At 38.3% G+C, this 19,462-nt stretch overlaps 2 protein-coding genes across 2 annotated transcripts; both read right to left on the bottom strand.

The window, feature by feature from the left end:
* Window positions 1–234: 234 nt before the first annotated feature.
* Window positions 235–12,693, bottom strand: LOC135598253 (pre-mRNA-processing-splicing factor 8A). Its single transcript, XM_065091786.1, has 26 exons — window positions 12,283–12,693; window positions 11,280–11,403; window positions 11,104–11,196; window positions 10,460–10,850; window positions 9,712–10,201; window positions 8,814–9,604; window positions 8,538–8,623; window positions 8,277–8,459; window positions 7,674–7,988; window positions 7,285–7,589; window positions 6,752–7,206; window positions 6,484–6,610; window positions 5,527–5,768; window positions 5,314–5,437; window positions 5,051–5,240; window positions 4,848–4,955; window positions 3,682–3,935; window positions 2,947–3,563; window positions 2,762–2,868; window positions 2,426–2,680; window positions 1,863–2,336; window positions 1,613–1,774; window positions 1,338–1,535; window positions 973–1,251; window positions 643–885; window positions 235–557 (listed from the first exon to the last, which is right to left on the bottom strand). The coding sequence occupies exons 1-26, from the start codon at window positions 12,564–12,566 to the stop codon at window positions 366–368; spliced, it is 7,089 nt and encodes a 2,362-aa protein (XP_064947858.1). The 5' UTR covers window positions 12,567–12,693; the 3' UTR covers window positions 235–365.
* A 672-nt stretch (window positions 12,694–13,365) lies between these two features.
* On the bottom strand, window positions 13,366–18,041 carry LOC135598244 (uncharacterized). The gene is made up of 5 exons (XM_065091782.1): window positions 17,657–18,041; window positions 16,510–16,666; window positions 14,265–14,485; window positions 13,759–13,932; window positions 13,366–13,673 (listed from the first exon to the last, which is right to left on the bottom strand). The coding sequence occupies exons 1-5, from the start codon at window positions 17,897–17,899 to the stop codon at window positions 13,587–13,589; spliced, it is 882 nt and encodes a 293-aa protein (XP_064947854.1). The 5' UTR covers window positions 17,900–18,041; the 3' UTR covers window positions 13,366–13,586.
* Between the last annotated feature and the right edge of the window lie 1,421 nt (window positions 18,042–19,462).

Raw genomic sequence — 19,462 nt, 5'->3', positions numbered from 1 at the left:
AATGCTTAGCAAATAGACGAACCGGTTGCTTTCGTCATCAATTACCTTCGTGTCTCCTAAATAACAATTATCGTATACAATTCGTATTCTAAAATTACAAATCTTTTATCATTATGTCGACCAAAACCAAAAAAGAGTTGACTGAAAACTCAATAACAATAATACAATACACGAGAATAGAATAAGAACATCATATCAGGGACGTAGCCTCCTTTTTACCTACGACGCCGAGTATAAAGCAAAAGCAAAGGATGCATCAAGAAATTAATGTCTATAATTTCCAGGACAACATGAAGAAAAGGTAGCATCATCATCTCAGTCTGATACATACATCTAACTCAGTACAAAGTCGTACAACAGTCTCACTATGTAAAGGTATCCTCCCTGTCTGCCTCTGCAGCATCCCCCTCTTCCAGATTACTAAACTCCAGGAAATGGGTCGGCCGGTGATCCTCGTGGTAGTAATCCCTTGGCGTTCCCAGCTTTACACCGTATCGCATGCTTGCGGTGTGCTTCACTCCCATGAAATTGTAGTTCCAAGGACCATTGTCAGGGACCTGAGATTGACATCGTTGTTTGGGTTCAAGACAAATGGGATGTTATCCTAAGTTAGAGAACAGACTGAATAGAAACATGTATTACCATGTAGAATCCCAAGAAACGATCGCTGAGAAGCATCTGCACTTTCTCGTAGTGTGTTGGTAGATAACCATGGGGGTTGCTTCCAGTGTCCTTGTTGACTCGACCCCATTCGTAACCTGATGGGGTTAACTTGTATGCAGTCAAGGAACAGGATCCCGGAGTGAAGCTGCAGGTCAAAATAATGCACTTCTCTCCATCCCACTGCTTATTGTTCTCCAGTACCCGAGAATGGGCTGTCAGATCCTGCAGGGGAACAAATGCAGAAACATGAACACGATTCTTAGAATCACATTGCAAAATAGAAGAAGAAACAAAAGTAGGAATATTAACCTGTGGAGATAGTTGAGGAAGCTCATTAGGTTGTGTGTGCATCCATCCCAGAGGCTCCAAGTCATTCAAGAAGTCGTGCTCAGGTAGCGCTGATGGTAGATGGACCTGCTGATGTGTCCCCCATTGGGGTGGCATGACAATGCAACGGATCTCCTTCACTTGTGGGTTATCTTGGGGGCTCAACCCGTACAGGTAACCAGAAATCTGAGTTCTCAGATCCGCTATGCAGATAAACTTCTTCAATATGTTCTTGGGCATGATGTAAGTGTATCCAGTCTCCTGTTGATTGAAAAACCAGTTTATTGCAATAAACATTTGAAATTGTAGGTTTAAGATGATAAATATTATAAGTTCAGCTTTAGTACCTTGATGTCATCTGAGTTCACATAAATGTGATTAACACGAAGATAAAGATTTGTAGCTGAAATAGCCCTCACTCGCCAGTCGGTCTTGGAACCAAATGCTTGCTGCTCGTATGGGCTAGTAGTGGTGACTATAAGCTCATCACCATGCACATTTGTTGTCCTGGTTGTAACGGCCGTTAATTGACTAGCTTCTTTGGCCTACAGACAGAGAAAACCATTTTGAAGACAAAAGTAAGGAATAGAGTTCCAAGCAGCACATTCGAGCAAATACGAACCTGTTTCTCGATTTCAGCAATCTGTTGTCTCTGCTGTGAGGGTGGAGCAATCTCTGCACCAAGTATTATGTCACGGATTTCAGACTGCGTCAGTGCGGATGTGTTCACATTGTTCTTTTTTGCATAGTCAGAAAGTATGAGATCTCTAAGCGCAACCTCCACCTGAATCAGGTTTTTTCTTAGTAATCCATAAAATTAAGTGGTAAAGAAAAACAATAAAAGATGCTAGTAAACAACTTCCAAGTTTTACCTTCATCCACTGATCATCTGTCAGAGAAGGCCAGATATGATGTGGTTCAGTGATGATTGTCTTGTCAGGCTTCAATAACATCTTTGCTTTCTCATTGTTCACATGCAGTGCCCGCAATATCAATATAAGACGGGAGAAGGCAGTGTATGATGATATACTTTTCAACCAATCATCATAAATATTAAACAGAACCATCTGAGGTTCAGTAGCCTTCAAAATTAGATCACCAAACTTTTCAATCTTTAAGCAAGCCTGGAAGGGCAATTGTAGCTCACTACCCTTGATTACAATGTTGGGAAAATCGAGCAAGTGGACCTCTAGAGGATCCAACATTCCTTTGCGCGTGACAATAATTTGCTTTGGCTGCTCTTCGACAGGCAACGACCGCACAAGAGCAGCTACTTCTTCCGCAGTTTTCCACTTGGCCAGCTGGCCAAGACGCTTTTGCCCTGCCCAGACACTTGTATGGATAACCTGTGAGAACATACCAGCAGTTAAATGTTTAACACATTACATCAAAGGGTTCCAAGCTAACTTAAACAAGTATTAAAAGAAATGACAACCTTCAGAAATAGCTGTCCTGTTCTTGGGTTGAATATAAATATGGCACCATTTATGGGCTTAGTAGTGAGATTTCCCTCGAAAGTTTTATGTATTGTTACTCTATACACATTTGTGTCATCAACAAACCATATGATTTGGTTGCTGAAAATCTCCCCATAGTTCTGTGATGAGAGATATGGTTCAGTTGGCTCAGATGAATACAGCTGCAGACCTTTCCTTATGCGCTCTCTCAGAACATACAATGCTGGGTTTGACTACATTTAAACATCAAGAGTAAGCAAAACTGGTGGCAGCAGGCATAAATTCTAAAGAACCAAGATTTGATAAATTTATACCTTCATGATCTTGTTCATTGCTTGAGCCAATAAAGGCTTCGATCCAGGGAACCAATTGCCGAAGGCTGAATGCAGGTTATATGCCAAATCTAATCCGATCATGACACCTACAGAGAAATAGTTAGCAAGTTTCCAGATGATTACAGAATTCCTAGTGAATATCAAGTCAATTATGCAAGACATACCAGTGGGTGATGGATATATGGACATATTGTCTGTTGTATAATCCATAAACTTGGCCCTAGTATAACGTTCTATGTCATGGGAGTCGTAGTCACCCCAACGAAGTTGCACATCAATCCAGTATTTATTGCTTGCTTTTTGATCAAAAACATCCTTTGACTCAGCAACTAGGCTTGGTTTGGACATGGGCCATCTATGTGCAGCAAAGAGGAGAACATCAGCACAAGAACTATTCATCTTGTAGCTTTTCCTTGGATGTATAGTCTCTTTCTGCACAGTCTCTATTTCTAATGCATCCAGTTCTTGATCCAAAACTTGGCACAGGTCCATAACAACACTCTCATGAATCTTTTGCCAAAGATGAGCACGGAATATCTGAATCAAAGATATCTTCAGAGTAGGAATTTTTCCATGCATGAATATCCCTGTAAGATCAAGCTGAACCTGGAAGCCCACATACACATTTGCACGATTGATGGTGGGAGACCACCACAAAGTAAACCTACGGTTTGGAATTTGATTTAGACCTGAACGCTGTGCATTCGTTAGTTTCTTATACTTCATAGACTCCTCAAATCCAGATGCCTTCTCCCAGAAGAGACCTTCCCAGGTTGGGAAACTGAAATGGATGACCACAATTAGTTGAATATATGGAATAAAGATACTGATAGGATGAAAGACCCTTAAGATTGTCAAACAAACACCATTATTAGTAAAGCATGTTAATTTCTACTTACTATGTCCCTTTAAACAAGGTGTGTTCCAGAATTCCTTCTACACCTCCAAGTGCTTGGATAACATCAGTCCGGTAATTATTCAAGTTCCAAAGCTTGCCATCATGCCGCTGGTGGGTCCACCAAAATGGATTCTGCTTCAAAACTTGATACTGTTTAAAATCAGTACGAACTCTCCATCCCTTGTCATATGCGAGAGTATGTCGGTCTTTCTGGAACAGGGTGTTAATTCGAGGTATGCCCCTATCCCAGGAATCCTAAAATTTAAAAAATAATTGATGTCAATTAGTAACACAGGAATAATATAGCTACAGTAGGTTATCCAGTTATTTTTCTTGAAGAAAATACTATCCATCAATTTGCATTTCTGAATAATTACTACTCTTTTACTCCTGCCCTTTAAAAAGCCACACAGACACGAAAAGTCAAGTACAACACAATACAAACCACAAGAAGAAAAAGAAGTGAAGAATAATAAGAATATGCTAAAATGATATAAGCAAAGAGAGAGAAGAAAGAATGCTGTCAACATATCATGAGTGAAAAAAAGCCCCCAATATATACATATATACAGCACCCGATAACTATAAAAGATGTAAGAAAAACAAGAGCTGCCTTCTCATTCCAGGTGGTTATGGGCTCTGGTGAAAGAATCTACTTGTGTTACTGAGCCATCTATCATGAGGGAAACTTCTAAAGAATATCATGATGACAGATTGTGACTTAAGGCAAATTCTAAAATGACTTGCCATACAGTCGGAGTCATACTGTTCCTACTTGTAAACTACACATTTATGTTAAAAATTATCCATAACATGGTCTTTTCCTGTGTGGAATCATCAGCTCATCAATTGCACTAAAAATGCAATTAATGAACTCACAGATTCTTTTAACACCTACAAATACGCAACCATTTACAACATGATGATACCTAAATTAATTTTATAGTGTATTTAAGTAACTCTACCATAGCAAAAACACAGTAGTTGTCCATTTGGAGCAATATAACTCACTCCTTCATAGACAAAGCAATCAGGTGCTGCCACCTAAGGTAACAACAGTATGCTGGCTTTCACGGCGAGAGATCAGGAACAAACCCATTATTAAAAAAACAAGTAGCATATTCTAATTAGTATAATAAAGATAAACTCATTAATCAAAACAAATACCTCTAGATCCTCAAGAGTCAGTCGTCTATTTTGTGATTGTGCTTCCTGTCTCTTCAGTGCATATTCAGCCCATACACGCTGTGAATCAATAAACTCACTCTCCCAGGGCTGGAGAAATTGAAGATGTCACCAGCAAAATCAACAAATAGGAAGTACATGTACCAAAATAAAACATCAAGGCAATAAAAGGTTGGACAAGAAACCTGTATGTAGCGGTAAAGATTGGGAATGAGTTGATCTTCCTCATGACTCATACCACTTCTAAAATGTGTTACTCCGACATCTGTTTGCTGGCTATAGCGTAGATCACTCTGCGGGATCAATATGTGACCCATAGACAACATGCCAAGGCCTCCAATTTCCTTTGGTGTGTAAAAAATGACAGGAGGAAATCTGTCGAATAGAAGTGATTGGAAGTCAAACATGCAAGCATGACCATACTGCCATAGATTGTAACAATGCTTACCTGCTAGGCATCTTGGAATTTAATCCAATTTTGATACGAGTCTGTATCTTGTTTTCACACTTGACCAGCAAATCCAACAACTCTTGTGTATGCACAGTTGCTTCTCGGAAATATGTCATAAGACCTATGAAACAAGTAAATAGAAATATAAATAAGCTAAACAGTCTAATTGATGCCCAAAAGTGTCTAGTTCTAAAGTCAGTTCAGCAGTACCAATAAGAGCTGTATTCCATTTGTTAACAATCTTGGTAAAGGTAGTAGATCCCGACGACATAAGAATCTGTCTCACACGATTCTCAAACACCTTCATGTGCTCATCATCAACGCGTAAGAAAGCTATTGCTGTTCTCTCCTTGGTTTGCTCGTTTTGCAAGTTCCAAACTCCATCTTTAGTGTTACTAAAAGCCTCTTGAGTCATTCTTACTTTAGGTAATATCCGAACCTCGAATCCACACCTGGAATCCAATATAATTTACAAACAGTAAGGAGGACACATCACTAACTCTTTGGAACTTATCTCTTTCTAAAAGACAGACAGCTGGGGAAAAAAAAAAGAAACTCCTTTACCTATAGCTTTAATAACTGAACAAACAGTTCACACAAGGAAGTTTGTAAAGGGTGGACAGAAGTCCACAGAAGTGAACAACAATAAGAGGTAGAACTAGAAATACCATTGATATTTCAAACAAAGAAAAGCTATAGAAAACTTGAAAATTTGCTAACACCCAAAAAGTCATAGTAGACTGTGCTAATTTATACATACACATGGTATTATACATAAAGCAACAGTGATTTGGAAAATATAATAATTTAAAGCAAGAGAGACAACTTTTTAAAAAAAAAAAAAGTCCAACACAGGTTGCATATTGCCAGCAAGTTGGGTTTTCATGAATTCATAATTACCTAAATGTAAACTGCCAACAAAAAGTGAAAAATTCCAAGAAGATTATAGACAATTAGCACAATGATGTAGAGGTACAGAGGATATTTTACAAACAAGGTGCTATTGTTGTAGATAAAAACATACTAGGAAAACCAATTCAGGCCTGCAAAGACATATAACAGTTTATAAAGTTGCTCATGTCAAAACATACACATTGGAAACAAACACTATAATCTGCACAGCCATAAACTATCTGAGAAGATAAGTAAAAGAATAAATATCCTTACATGCTGAAAAGAAGATTGGGGTTGTCCTTGCTATAAACAGAAACAAAGCTGTTTTCCCATTCCAATGTTGTGATACTTCGAGGAAGTCGATTCTTCATATCCCAAAAGACGCTTCGCCCAAGATTGACTGCAATATAAACAAGACGAAGAAGTCATTGAAGACATTCATGAACCAGCAGAACTACAAAAATACTATAAGCATCATTGCAAAAAGGACGAGAATAATAAAAGATAAGGAAAATAGGGTCAATGGGATGAAGTGACCTACCATCATGTTTCATCAGCCTCATTCTTGCATCTCTCGGCCAGCACTTCTTATTGTTATACCCAACCATGTTTTCATTGTTTGGATCTGGATGTTCTGTAAGATATCGTTGAATGAGATCTCGTGCTTCTTCATGAGTGAAACGGAATAATATGTGTACTTTATCAATATAACGGGAATATAATCGAATCGGATGCCTAGTCTCGACTCTGGTGTCTGCATATGTAATGAATTCATTCGGCATTTGAGGAGGACCAGCAATTTCGCTGCCTCTGGTTAAACCAAGAAGCAACAAGTCAAGCACAAGCCCATAATATTGTACGACAAAAGAAGCAAACTGCAGACCACGAATGAGACCATAAGAGTTTGTATGGCTCATGTCTTTGTATGACAATACAACATTGTTTTTAGCAGTTACATAATCAGCAATGTTGTGGTCCAGAACCAAACGTAAAAGCCTGCAAAGAGTAAACCAGATTAGACACATGCAATTAATAGTTTCAGAATAATTTGCAAGCAATTTTCTCAAAGATTACCTGTTAAGCATGGTCAAATCAATTTTCTCAAAGAACTTCTCAAACTTTGTTTGCAGCATCACAACACACTGGCCATCACTAGTATCCCATACGCCTTGTAAGTTATTTATACCTTGACACCATTTGTATACTAGAAGAGGTGGTGGTTCTGAATCTGCAGGCTTGACCCAATTAGGGAAGAGGTGTCTTTTGTCACCTTCATACCACAAATACTGATCAAGGTATGCGTCCGTGATTTTCTCAAGAGGTTCAATTTCATAAACAGGAATCAGATAACTATACAAATCCATGAACTCAATGCCAACCTGTGAAGGATGAAAATATTAGCACCAAACATCAAATGACAAACTCTAAGGATGATCATGTGACATTATTGTCAATGGGTTTACCTCCTTGAAGGCACGCTGCGTGAGCAAATGACGTTTTATCCTTGATAAAGCCTCATGAGGGTTGTCATAGGCTTGTTCAATAAGACCCAATTCTTCCCTCTGTGATTGGTTCAGTCTTACTGCCACACTGTAAGACTCTTTCAGCCTCTCTAACGCCAGGATAAGAAGTTTAGTGTCGTGTTTGTATGACAATGGTGGAAATGGTATAGCTGAAAACTTCCTTGATTCCAACCAATGAACAGTAGTGGTATAGATAGCCACAGCTTCTTCTGGGGTGACATATGGACCATCTTTCAAGTAGTTGTGTTGTCTTTCCTGGATATGACAAGGATATGGTTTGTCAAACAGCTAAGATTAACATCATTCACTCATCACAAAAAAGAACCCAAAAAATAAAAAAAACATTGAACTAGATATCAAAGATGAAAATGCAAGGAAGAAAACAGAACTTGGGCTTGTAAATGATGGAAGACAAAGAAGAACTTAAGAAAATTAATAGAAAAGCATGGGTAGAGAGACACTTGATGATGACAAATATTAATACTTGAAAGCATACACCATTAAGGCTGAAATCAAAACTGAAAGGAACTGAATTCCATTTACCTGCTCAGCCTTTAACCATAATCGAGTTAATCTTCCCAGATTTTTTCGACAAACCGTCTTATCGACAGTTGCACCTCTTCTAATACGTTCACGGTTGTAGTGAGCAACATTTGTCCACCAATCTGCTTTGGATTTCACATAACGGAGAATCATATTCTCAATCGGCACTGGAAGTCCGGGAACCTGAAATTGACTAGAAGAATGATGCAAGCAAGAAAGAACAAGCATACATGCATGCTAAAGATCAAAAAGTTCTTTTACCTTCCATGGAATGTTGGCTTTCCAACAGCGCCACGCTTCACTGAGATGTTGTAAAATAGTCCTTGCCTTATTTTGCTTAATGCCCTCTGCATAATACATATTTACTAGTTTATTATCTCACAAAATATATTATGGGAACTATCCAAACAGAGAAAAAGAGGTCATAATTTTGTTAGAAAATAACATTTAGGAGCTGATACAAAATGTGCCAACTAACAAATGTGATGCATAGTACAATTGTGGTCAAAAGAATCAAGATGTAGTTCATGGACTTACCAGGCATTGCATCAAGAATATCATGCATCACGGCAGCCCGAAGCTCCAAATCGAAGTGGCTTTCAACTCGTTGCTTTGTAACAGTCTTTGCAACTCCTTTAGAATGACGACCTTCAAACTGGCGTGCAAGTAAATTACCCAACCATCTTTCTAACAATGGTACAATACCACGAAGGAAGAACAGCCACACCCTCCACATGGGAGCCCAAAACCCACAGCCAGGTCCCTTCCCAACGGGACCAGTATTAAAACGGTAATAAATCAAGTGCTTCAAGTCTTTACACATTCTGATCTGCCGCATCAGACGGTACTTATAACGGTACATACCAGTCAGCTGGCCAACATGAGAGAATATATACTGAAGACCATCAGCTAATTGAAAAGCATCGACATTTCCCAGGCGGAACTGAACATTAGCATCAACAACTAGCTTTGTCAAACGGAGAATCTCCCGACACAAATGAAAAGCATTTCCAAAACGTGACTTTTTACGCTCCTTAGTGGTGAGCGTTTTCACAGGTTTCAAATTGAAGTTATAATCAAGGTGAAGATAATTAAGATTTTTACGATGAATCAACAGGTTCAGCATATTGTAACCTTGCTTACAAACTTGTAATCCTGCTTCAACCCAATCTAACTCTGTCGTTTGGAAGAATTTAGTTGCCTGCAAAGACCGGAACAAGTGCTTCTTCTTCTGAGCTTTGGGAGGTCGATGATGCAATTCATTCAATACATAGCATTTCAATAGCTTCTGATAACTGACACGAACTTTGACTGGGTATGATGGAGGACTGTGAACAATAGAAGCAGCATCATTAGACAAGAAGCAAATCAAGTTGAACAAAAAACAATCATAAAAGGGAACAAACACAGCAAATTCAGCAGAAGACCAACATACCAATGCTCCTTGTACCATTCAGACACAAGAGGTATATCTTCAGCTCGTCTCGTTCGACCAGACCTCGTATTAAATGGGCGTGGTGCAAACAACAATGAGACTCCAGCCGCTGTCGTATCAGTATACAACTGGGTCTCATGTAGAAGAGGTTCAACTCCATCTGGAAGGTAAAAGTCATCCTCATCATCTCCTTCATGTACTCTCCTCTCTCGACGGTCAACCTTGTTAATCGAAGAAATTGGGTTTATCAAGGGATCAAAATAAAATGCAGGCAAATCAGGATCCTCGGCTTTTATGTACATTATCATGGGAGTGTGGTACACACTAAGCTTCACTTTCCTTGGCCTATTGTTGTACAGATGAGGAAATGCTATCCTGTATTCTGTTCTTAATGGCTGACGAATGATGAGCTTATTGATGTCATTAAATTCATTCCAATCTTCGTCTCCTTTTTCCATGTCACGGTACAATGGCTCAAACTTGGGACCTCCTGCGATGACCGAACTGAGCTAAGATTTCAATTTATAGGAGAAAGAACAATGAAGAAATTACAGTTCACGCATGCATCCATATGTAAAAGCTTTATACCTAAACAAGTGAATGCAGGTAATTACATAATCATATGACAAATTTAAATGATACAGCATAACAATCAAAGCGACTTCTCAACAAATGACAAATTGATATGTCAAGGCAGGCAATATCATCATCTATAAATGCAAAGAAAATAATAGAAAGAAAAATATACCGGGTATGCACATGTTCAATGCTTTAGCAGTAAAGAATGACTCCATATCGAACAAGTAAAAATAATTGCGATCAATTAGATCAGAAAGTAGTTGTCCTGCAAGCCGATGAAGATTTGCCATAATCGGAAGTGAAAGGTGCCACCTTCTGTAACTAGGACCATTTATAAGCTTTGTTTTAACAAGAGGTTTATGATCATAGAACCATGTATATACAGCAGCATCTTCTTCCTCATCTAGTTCTAACTGAATAGCCTCCAAGGGTTCCACATCTAATAAATTGTCAGCATAGTCTAGTGGAGGCTCTTCATCATCAAAAGGTGGAAACCGCATTCTTTTGAAATGCCTTCGGTCTCTTTTTTCCCTTCGCATCATGATCCACATTGTACCCCACTACAAAGGCACATGAAATAAGATAATTTAGAGGAGTGGACTTTACCAATGAATGAATCATGATATGATACCAAAACAACTTTTTGTAACATCAAAAACATCTTTATCTTATTTGTCTACTTAGATTAACTGAATGGGACCACACACACATACACACACACATAGTAAGCTCCAAAGCTAGCCTAGAAATTTTTAGCTCTCTATAACGGAAGCTATTCTGCAGAAACATATCTTGCAGATCAATGCTACATACCTGTGCTAAGTATATAGGTTCAGCCACCCATGGGATCTCATTCACAAACGTGATTGCACCAGTTATATGATACAAGATCCTCACATTACGAACCTAGATCCAAAAAAGATTCTGTTAGAAGATCAAGGAGAAATAATTACCTAAATTTAAAAAGATAAGACAAGATGTACAAGTACCTGCTCCCATGGCATGGGCATGTTCTCAAGCAACTTGTAAACTGCATGAGGAACAAACTTCAAAGCTCCAAGGTACACACGTTTGTCATGGCGATATTTCTTTGAGGACATGTCTCCATGGTCTCTGTAACGAGTGGGAGAGCAGCAAAACGTTCATTGAATTGATACTAGCTCTCATCCATTGACCGAAAACCAGTTTACTTATGAAGGCTAACTTATGATGCAAATAATAATTAAAACTAGTTCAAGTCTCCAAGAGAACAGCACAAATTAAACCCAAACGTCAACTCCATGTCTATGTTTACCAGACAACTATAAAGGCAAGAATATAGTGCAAATGAAATTTTAAATGTTAAAATGTCATCCAAGATAAATTTTATAATATAGAAATGAAGGTTTGGAAACTTCCCTAGCAACGAATCCAACATATGCAACAAATCAAAGTAGATTTTATCCGAGACTTCTTATTTTAACAGTTCATGATCAATATAAACATCCATAAATAAGACACATATGTGCTCAAAAGGTGTGAAGTATATGTATTTATAATCAAAGAAAACTTATTCTTTAAACTCGCATGCATATATCTTGTGTCGCAGCATAACTTATCCATTGAATAAAAAATTTAGCGTACCAAACGAATATAACCTACTGTACACTTCTATAGCTATTAACAATCTAGTAGATGAAATTGGATACTGTATGTATCCAAAAATTTCTTAAAATAGAAAATTACATGTAAAGGTCGGTGGGGAAAAGGAACCTAACTACAATTTCTGGTACGATTGCAGAACTATCTCCTAGATTTCACTACTTTAAATCAGCAAATGACTATCGTGCTAAAAATTGGTACCAATTTCTATAGATCAAAAAGCATTCTAAGCTTTTTTCACTACAGTCTAGTGAACAAAATCCCCAAATTTTCACATGTTCGGTGAAACCCTAAACCTTCCCAACGGAATCAGAAGCAATAGCACTAGAGATAAAGAAAAGAAGGGAGCACCTGATAATCTTTCTGACGTGTTCCGGAGGCATATCCTCCTTCTGGGTCTCGACAAACCCGAACTTCCTCTTGTCCCCATATCTCTTGGAGTTAAGCTGGTGCCACTTCCTGGCCTTCTCCACCAGCTGCGCCTCTAACTCCGCGGGAGAAGGCGGGATGCTGTACGACGGCTGCACCGCCGGCGGCGGGGGCGGGGGCATCCCGGCCCCTGGCACCGTTCCTGGCGGCGCCATCGGGACTGCAGACGAGGACGACGACGACGACGAAGCGCCACCGTTCCACATCTCTAACTCTACCTCTGAGTCAAAATCGCCGGACGAAGGGGGACAAGACCGCTGCTTCCTCGTCCTAGGGTTTGGGTCGCGGAGTGAGTGAGGGGAGAAGGATTTGATGACGGACGATAAAAGGCGAACGAGTTGCGGGATTTTTATAAGAGTTCGGATCGGGTGTGGTGTCCAAATGGCGGTGGCGGTGCGACACCGACTCGGGCGAGTCGAGGACGATTTCTTCTTGGTTTTCCTGACTCGGCTACGTGTGAATATACCACTGAAGTACCTGAAATGGGGCCCGCCTTACGCTTCTCGTATTCCTTCGAAACAACACGGCCCTGAAGCGCCAAGGGGTGATTCAGTCAAACCAAGAACGTTGCGTGGTTCTTGCAGTGTATTACGTGGAGGAGTGACGGGGTGATCTTTGAGATCCGTGTTCCCCTGTGATCGTAGCATCTTATGCTCCACCAACCGCTCGTCTTGTTGCCCATGAAGTTTTGAACACGAATGTTGATGGCGAGTTTGATTGGATCATACGGCTTTATCTGTTCAAACCCGAAACAGTAGTCCCCGTAAAAAAGGAAAAAAAATTAAAATAATGACTCATATATAAACTATCTAACAATGATCTAAAGATTAGAGCGTAAGTTTTTATACAAACGATAAACTTCGAAGACTTCGAAAAACCAAATTCGATTCAAAAGCCACATTAACAGCCTCTCCAAATAAAGATTGTTTACATTCATCCTCCCCGATCCCGCTAATGAGGGACACCAGAGTGTAATGTCCTCTCCCTTGAGATCATTTTGGGATTCCACACATCATGCATTTGGCTGTATCACATTTGGCTGTATCACATTTGACTGTCTAAGCTGATGCCTCACAAAGTCAATGCTTCTTTTAGGTACAGTAAAAATGATTATGATAAGTCCACATATCACTGGAAATTCTCATCAAGACATAATCTGAAAAGGATTAATGTATGTAACTACAAACGTGTACAACTGATGACAGTACATCGATCTTTTCTTTCTATCAGAATACATCTGGATTGCAGCGTCCCATAATGGAGTTACATTGCTGAGCCTCTTTCAGATGAACCGAGAGAGCATAGTTATTGAACTGCCAATGAACACATCATTCAGGGAATTCATTAGGGCATTGTAAAAGGCGTGATAAAACGAAGGTAAACAAAAGATCTGAATACCTCAAGAGTCTTTAACTGCTCTTGATACTGTGATACAAGATGCCTCAGATGCTGCAGCTCCTGGCTTTTCTCATTGTAATCTTTCTGGCGACCATGCTGGATTGCCACTGCATGCTTCAGAATAGTATTCTCTTTAAGCAGCACCTCCAACTGATTTTTCAGGTTAGTGTTTTCCTGTTCCGTGTCCAGACGGTATCCAAAAAAGAAACAAATCAATCTTACAACTGGCACTTACTACTACGACATACATGCGGAGAAAGACATTACTGGAAACTTCTAACATGAATGTTCTGCAATAGTTCCACCACGACATGGCATTTACCAAAACTACACAAAAATGAGAAACAAAAGACCAACATTACTAGAGACATAAATGTGAATGTGCCAAAAAAAAATTTACCGCTAAATTGCTGGCACAAGTCCTTTACCAGCAGACGCAAAAATAATTTACTACTACCGCCTAACATCCCTCATTATATGGTCATAATTTCTAAACCCATAAATACCTTGTGGAAGCTTTGCAGCGCTTCAGTTGTAGCATGAGCCATTATCCACTTCTCCACACTCTCCAGTACTCTGGACGCACGAGACCTTGCATCATCCATATCAGTTGCACTCATCATCTCTCTCACAAACAGGTCAACCCATTCAGATCCATCTTTTGGGAGAACATCTGCCGCAGATAGACCTGAAGCAACTTGATCCACACCATTTGTGTTGATCACACCTGTCAAATATCCAAATACGTCAGGTGAAAAGAATAAACCTCAAATGTCTCAGAGGTGCACATTTCGGTGAACATGAAGTGCTAATCATAAATTTAGTCCACCTAGACAATTCCAGAAAGTTAAAAAAAGACCGAAGGAAATTCCAGAAAATTTAAACCCTTAATAACAGGTTACTGATAAGGAGACTAAAAGAATCTGCTTATTTCATGTAGCCTTCAGATAAATCAGTGTGTAATATACAGAGATAACTTGAAAACTACCAAAGATATTAAGCAAAGAGATACATGGTTTATATAGAGCTTATTACTTCCCAGGTAAAGTCAAGATTAGCTTATTACAAAGATAAAAAGACACAACATATACTGCCTAGGAATACTAACTGTAGCGAAGAATTAAAATCAAATATGTTACTTAATTAATCATGAATTATGTGAACTTGATGTCATACTTGTAAACGAATAGACAAACACAGAACCTCTTCAACTAATTTTATAAGTCAAATAATCACATCTGTTAACTTAGAACACCCTCGTTTATCCATGAACAAGACACAGAAAAAATGACATTTAGTTACAAATGGTTTCCACATGAAAGCATCACATACGGATGTTCATCCTTAAAATCACATTTCTGATGAAACTAGTTGCTGGACTAACTACTTAGAGGTTCAAAGGTAGAAAGCATCATGAAGCATACCATCTTGATGACTACAAACATTGTGTTGCAAAGAACATCAAATATATACAAAGCAGTAAGCATATTAAGGACTGAGTATCTCCTTACAACATTATAACACATTCACAAGCTTAGTTCCTTCATGGAATCAGGAAAACAAATAGAATTTTGCTTTCCCAAAATAAAAGAAAAGAATTTGACTAAAATTACACAAATTTTTCTAAGCATCAAATATCATGGATGGTAACCTGAAAAAAATTAGAAATTTGCTTTCCCAACAAAAAGAAAATAATTTGCCTAAAATTACACAAATTTATTCTCAGCATCAAATATCATGGATGGTAACCTGAGCCTGCTTATCCTGATCGAGGTTCCAATAAATATCATCAAATTTATTCTAAGTATCAATTATCATGGATGATAGCCTGAATGAACCCTGTTTAACCTGATCAAGGTTCCAACAGACACAATCATGGCTATGAAAAAAATAAAAACAGATTCTAAGTTTGCCATTGACACATAAAACTGCAGTTAAAATCATACAAATCACAATCACATATCCAAAACATAGCCGAAGGTTTTATTGAAATAAATTTCAAAAGTTTCGACATGTAGAAGAGATAGTTAAACAGTATATGATCTCTACGAATAAAAATGGCAAAACAATTGCAAATTTGACTATATGACTAACAAAGTTTCTTAGTATGTGTATATAATGTGACACCAAAGCAAAGAGTACATTTAGGGAAAAGATGAAAAAAAATAAACTAATATTATAACCCCAGCAACAGTTTCTGGTAAAAAAGATATTAATAATTAAAAAACAAGTAAAACTCATAATTAGAGTTTTGCATGGTAAGATTAACACTATTAACATAAATTCTCATAAAAGGCTAATTGCAAATATCTTTGTGGTATTGTGTGCACAGAGTAATACATACACAAACTATTGCCTTGTGCCGACCACCAAACAAAACACAGCCATAAGTACCAGCTTGTGAGTGACTATCACCAATTTAAGCAATAAACAGACATAAATAAAGAAAAGAAAAATAAACAGACGATAAACATTACAAATTTAAGAGAACCCATACTGCTATAACTTGATCAAATAAAGACAATAAAAGAAAAGAATCAATATGTTTCTTAAGTACTTGTCATTTGTAAACATTGAGAGCTATAGTAACGTGAACCTAAAAGAATGCAAATCTTCTATTAACATGCTAGAGTCCACTTAGAGAAAGAAAAACCTGTGTTAACATATAAAAAAATAAACAAATGAAATGCACTTAAGATACTAAATAGAGAATAGAAGCTTAAAAGCATTGATATTGCGATGCATGTACACCTTCAGTTGAAGGCCGAACATTTGTCTCAACCCCAATTTCAGATTTGCTAACAGAAGAATCCAAGTTAAATTTTGTTGTTTCTAAATGGAGATCATTCAAGCTTTGTAAGGCAGAATCCAAGTCATTTCCTGATTCTTCAAGTGCCCGTTCAAGAAGCTGCAGAAAGTCATAACCATTTATCAGCTAACATATGCAACAATACGCCCCAGCTTACACAGTTTCATGACTTGCTCAAATAATCCTGAAGTTAGTACAGTTAAAATCAATAGGAAATTATTGAAATATGCAAACATGCAACAGATTGAGACAACCACAAGCTGATTTCTGAATATCACATAGGATAGGTTCTTAACCAAGAATATAGTATGGGTCGATAGACAGGGCTGTCACTCAAATACCAATGTTCAATGATCATTTTCTGTAATAGAAATAGGGAACACAGAATTATAGGAAAGACAAAGCCTAACAGCATCCGAGTATACTTCAAATTGGCCTTTTGAGGCTCCTTAGGTCAGCAACTAAATTCTAAAACCAAAACCAGCAGTTAAAAACCAAATCCACCGGGCGTCAGAAGAAACTTGAATCTCCAATTTCTCCAGAATCACTCAGACAAGTGCCAGCTAAGAACAGTGATTCAGAGGTTGTCATCCTCACAGAGGCCACTGGCATAGGAATCTGGCACCCCGAAGCAAATGTGCACACACCTAATCACTGATCCGTTGACGGCTGATTATGTTTTAATTTAAAGAAAAAATAAAGAATCAAAAACAAAAGGAAAACACAACCCAGGTCCAAAATCAAAGTCAACCTACTTTTCAGTTCTATAATTGGGTAAATTATTATCAATTAACTGTATACACTTTGCTGGACCTTGATGCCTTCAGAAGGTTCACGAATTCAGGACAGAAAACTATGCCAAAACCAGTACAGTTTTTCTAATAATGTATTAGCTGAGATAAATGAAATTCTACCGAATCAAACATACTATCCTGAGTTGGAGTGCTGAAAAGTTGACGACACACAATAAATCCAAGGTTGAGTATAACATGATTAAAAGCCCATCTTTCTACATGAATTCATAAAACCAAGAACAGAAATATTTAGAGCGGGACAATAAAGAAGAAAGAGAATGGAGTGGCTTCGAACCTGATGGTCCATTTCCGGAAACAGAGACCGCAGATGAGCAAGATTAGCCGCAAACAGATTAGTACCCTCGCCGCTGTTTTCACCGTTGTCCCGGTCGGCAAGGGGGGAGAGCCGTAGCGCGGGGGTAGGGAGGAAGGCACCGGAGGCGCAGCGGGCCCTCTTGGATGCCGGGGGAGGGGTGTGGAGGTGGAGATCCTCGAAGATGGAAGAAGACCTCTTCCCACAGACCACTACGGCAGGCATGGTGGCGTCTGAACCGTCTCGTAGTTGCAGTCCTCGGGGCTGAATCCTTCGCTGGTCGATACCTCTTCCAACCCTTCTCGGCCTCTAAGGATCGATCCTCGGCGAGGGAGACGAAGACCAAAGAGAGTGGGGTTTGGGGTTTTATAGGGGTCCTCGTCTCGATTTCGAAGGTGGGTTCGGAGTTGGGGACGCAAGCAAACATATGAGGCGACAAAATTAATGTTCCTTCCGTGGCAAGAATAAAAAGAACTTTCCCGGGTCGTTTATGGCCCCACATGCGGGGGACCCACACAACCTCTCTGTTGCTTCCTTATATATTGAGGCAGGTACCTAAGTTGGTAATGTCACTTGGATGCCTGTTGCTTGATAGGCAGGGGTAGTTTTGGAAGCGTACTGCGGGTGGGAAACCACATCCCGTAATCGCTTTGAAGACGGGCGGGATATCAAAGATAAATATAGTACAACTTAACTAGAAAAAACATTACTAATTAGTTTTTATCGGGTGATCCTTTACTGAGAAATTATGAAGAGGATTTTTTTTCATTAATAAACAACTACATCCTTCTCTTTTTAGTTTTATTACATGGTTTTTTTATGAATTTGAATATGAAATTTAAAATAAATTGAATCAAATTGGTTCGATATTTTTTTTTTTTGGGACAACAAAGAAAAGAGTAGAAAAATATAAGAAGAGAGAAGGAAAGGAGATAAAAAGACAAAAGGAAAAATGGGATTGAATCGGTTTACGGTTTGATCGATCCAAGCTGATTTAGTGAATCGGTTCAGAGAATAGACTTATAAAATTGGACTTTATTCTAAAAGAACACCTCCTGATAATTTCTATAAAGGAAAGTCATCCAATAAAAATCAATTATAAAAGACTTTTCTAAGGTAAAATGCCAATAAATAAATATACATGCATTGAACCCAATTTAGGGGCATATATTTATATATAAATCAATTTTATAAAATGTACATGTTGTTAATCTCCGACTACAAGAGAAAAGACATTAAAACTCCTAAAAAATATTAATATCCCATTGAAAATACGTTTCAAAATAGTTGCATGAGAATTACAAAGGGACTCTAAACATTATAAATTATTAACATTTTTAACTCCAGATAGCTAACAAAGTTTTGATGGATATTAACCGAAGGGATACATGCTCAAATATGCTAATACAAACTTGGCATGGAAAGATACATAACATCTACTATGATCAAAATATGATATGTTATCTAAATAACTACATCTGGACAATGAATAATGATAAGGTAAACATAAACATACTGTAGGTTTTCCTTTTGAATTACTGGAATTTGCTTCTTGACAAGCCTTTGTAGTTCCCTGATGCATATTTGAATATAAGCTATGATGAATAACATGTTTAAGGATTAAGAAAACTAGAAAACTTTCAATAGTGGACATCTTGGGTTCCAGGGAACTAACCATCAAAAACTTCCCAGAGGCTACGAGTTGGCTTCAAACCAAGTCATAGTACCCAAAATCCTGAAGAATTAGTCTCCTTACATTTCTAAACTAAGAAAAGCAACATAGGCTTT

The sequence above is a fragment of the Musa acuminata genome, chromosome BXJ1-2 (assembly GCF_036884655.1).
Source record: "Musa acuminata AAA Group cultivar baxijiao chromosome BXJ1-2, Cavendish_Baxijiao_AAA, whole genome shotgun sequence".
NCBI lineage: Eukaryota > Viridiplantae > Streptophyta > Magnoliopsida > Zingiberales > Musaceae > Musa > Musa acuminata.
This window is presented reverse-complemented; position numbering and strand designations above follow the sequence as displayed.

Bases quoted from the DNA above. Each gene is read 5' to 3' on its own strand.
- LOC135598253 (XM_065091786.1), bottom strand. From the start codon at position 12,566: ATGTGGAACGGTGGCGCTTCGTCGTCGTCGTCGTCCTCGTCTGCAGTC. The intron at 10,851-11,103 runs GTATGTAGCATT...GTGCCTTTGTAG, and splicing joins AACCTATATACTTAGCACAG to TGGGGTACAATGTGGATCAT. The intron at 6,611-6,751 runs GTAGGTCACTTC...TTTATATTGCAG, and splicing joins GAGGCTGATGAAACATGATG to TCAATCTTGGGCGAAGCGTC.
- LOC135598244 (XM_065091782.1), bottom strand. From the start codon at position 17,899: ATGCCTGCCGTAGTGGTCTGTGGGAAGAGGTCTTCTTCCATCTTCGAG. The intron at 16,667-17,656 runs GTTCGAAGCCAC...GACTTTCTGCAG, and splicing joins TTCCGGAAATGGACCATCAG to CTTCTTGAACGGGCACTTGA. The intron at 14,486-16,509 runs GTGTACATGCAT...GATATTTGACAG, and splicing joins TGTTCGGCCTTCAACTGAAG to GTGTGATCAACACAAATGGT.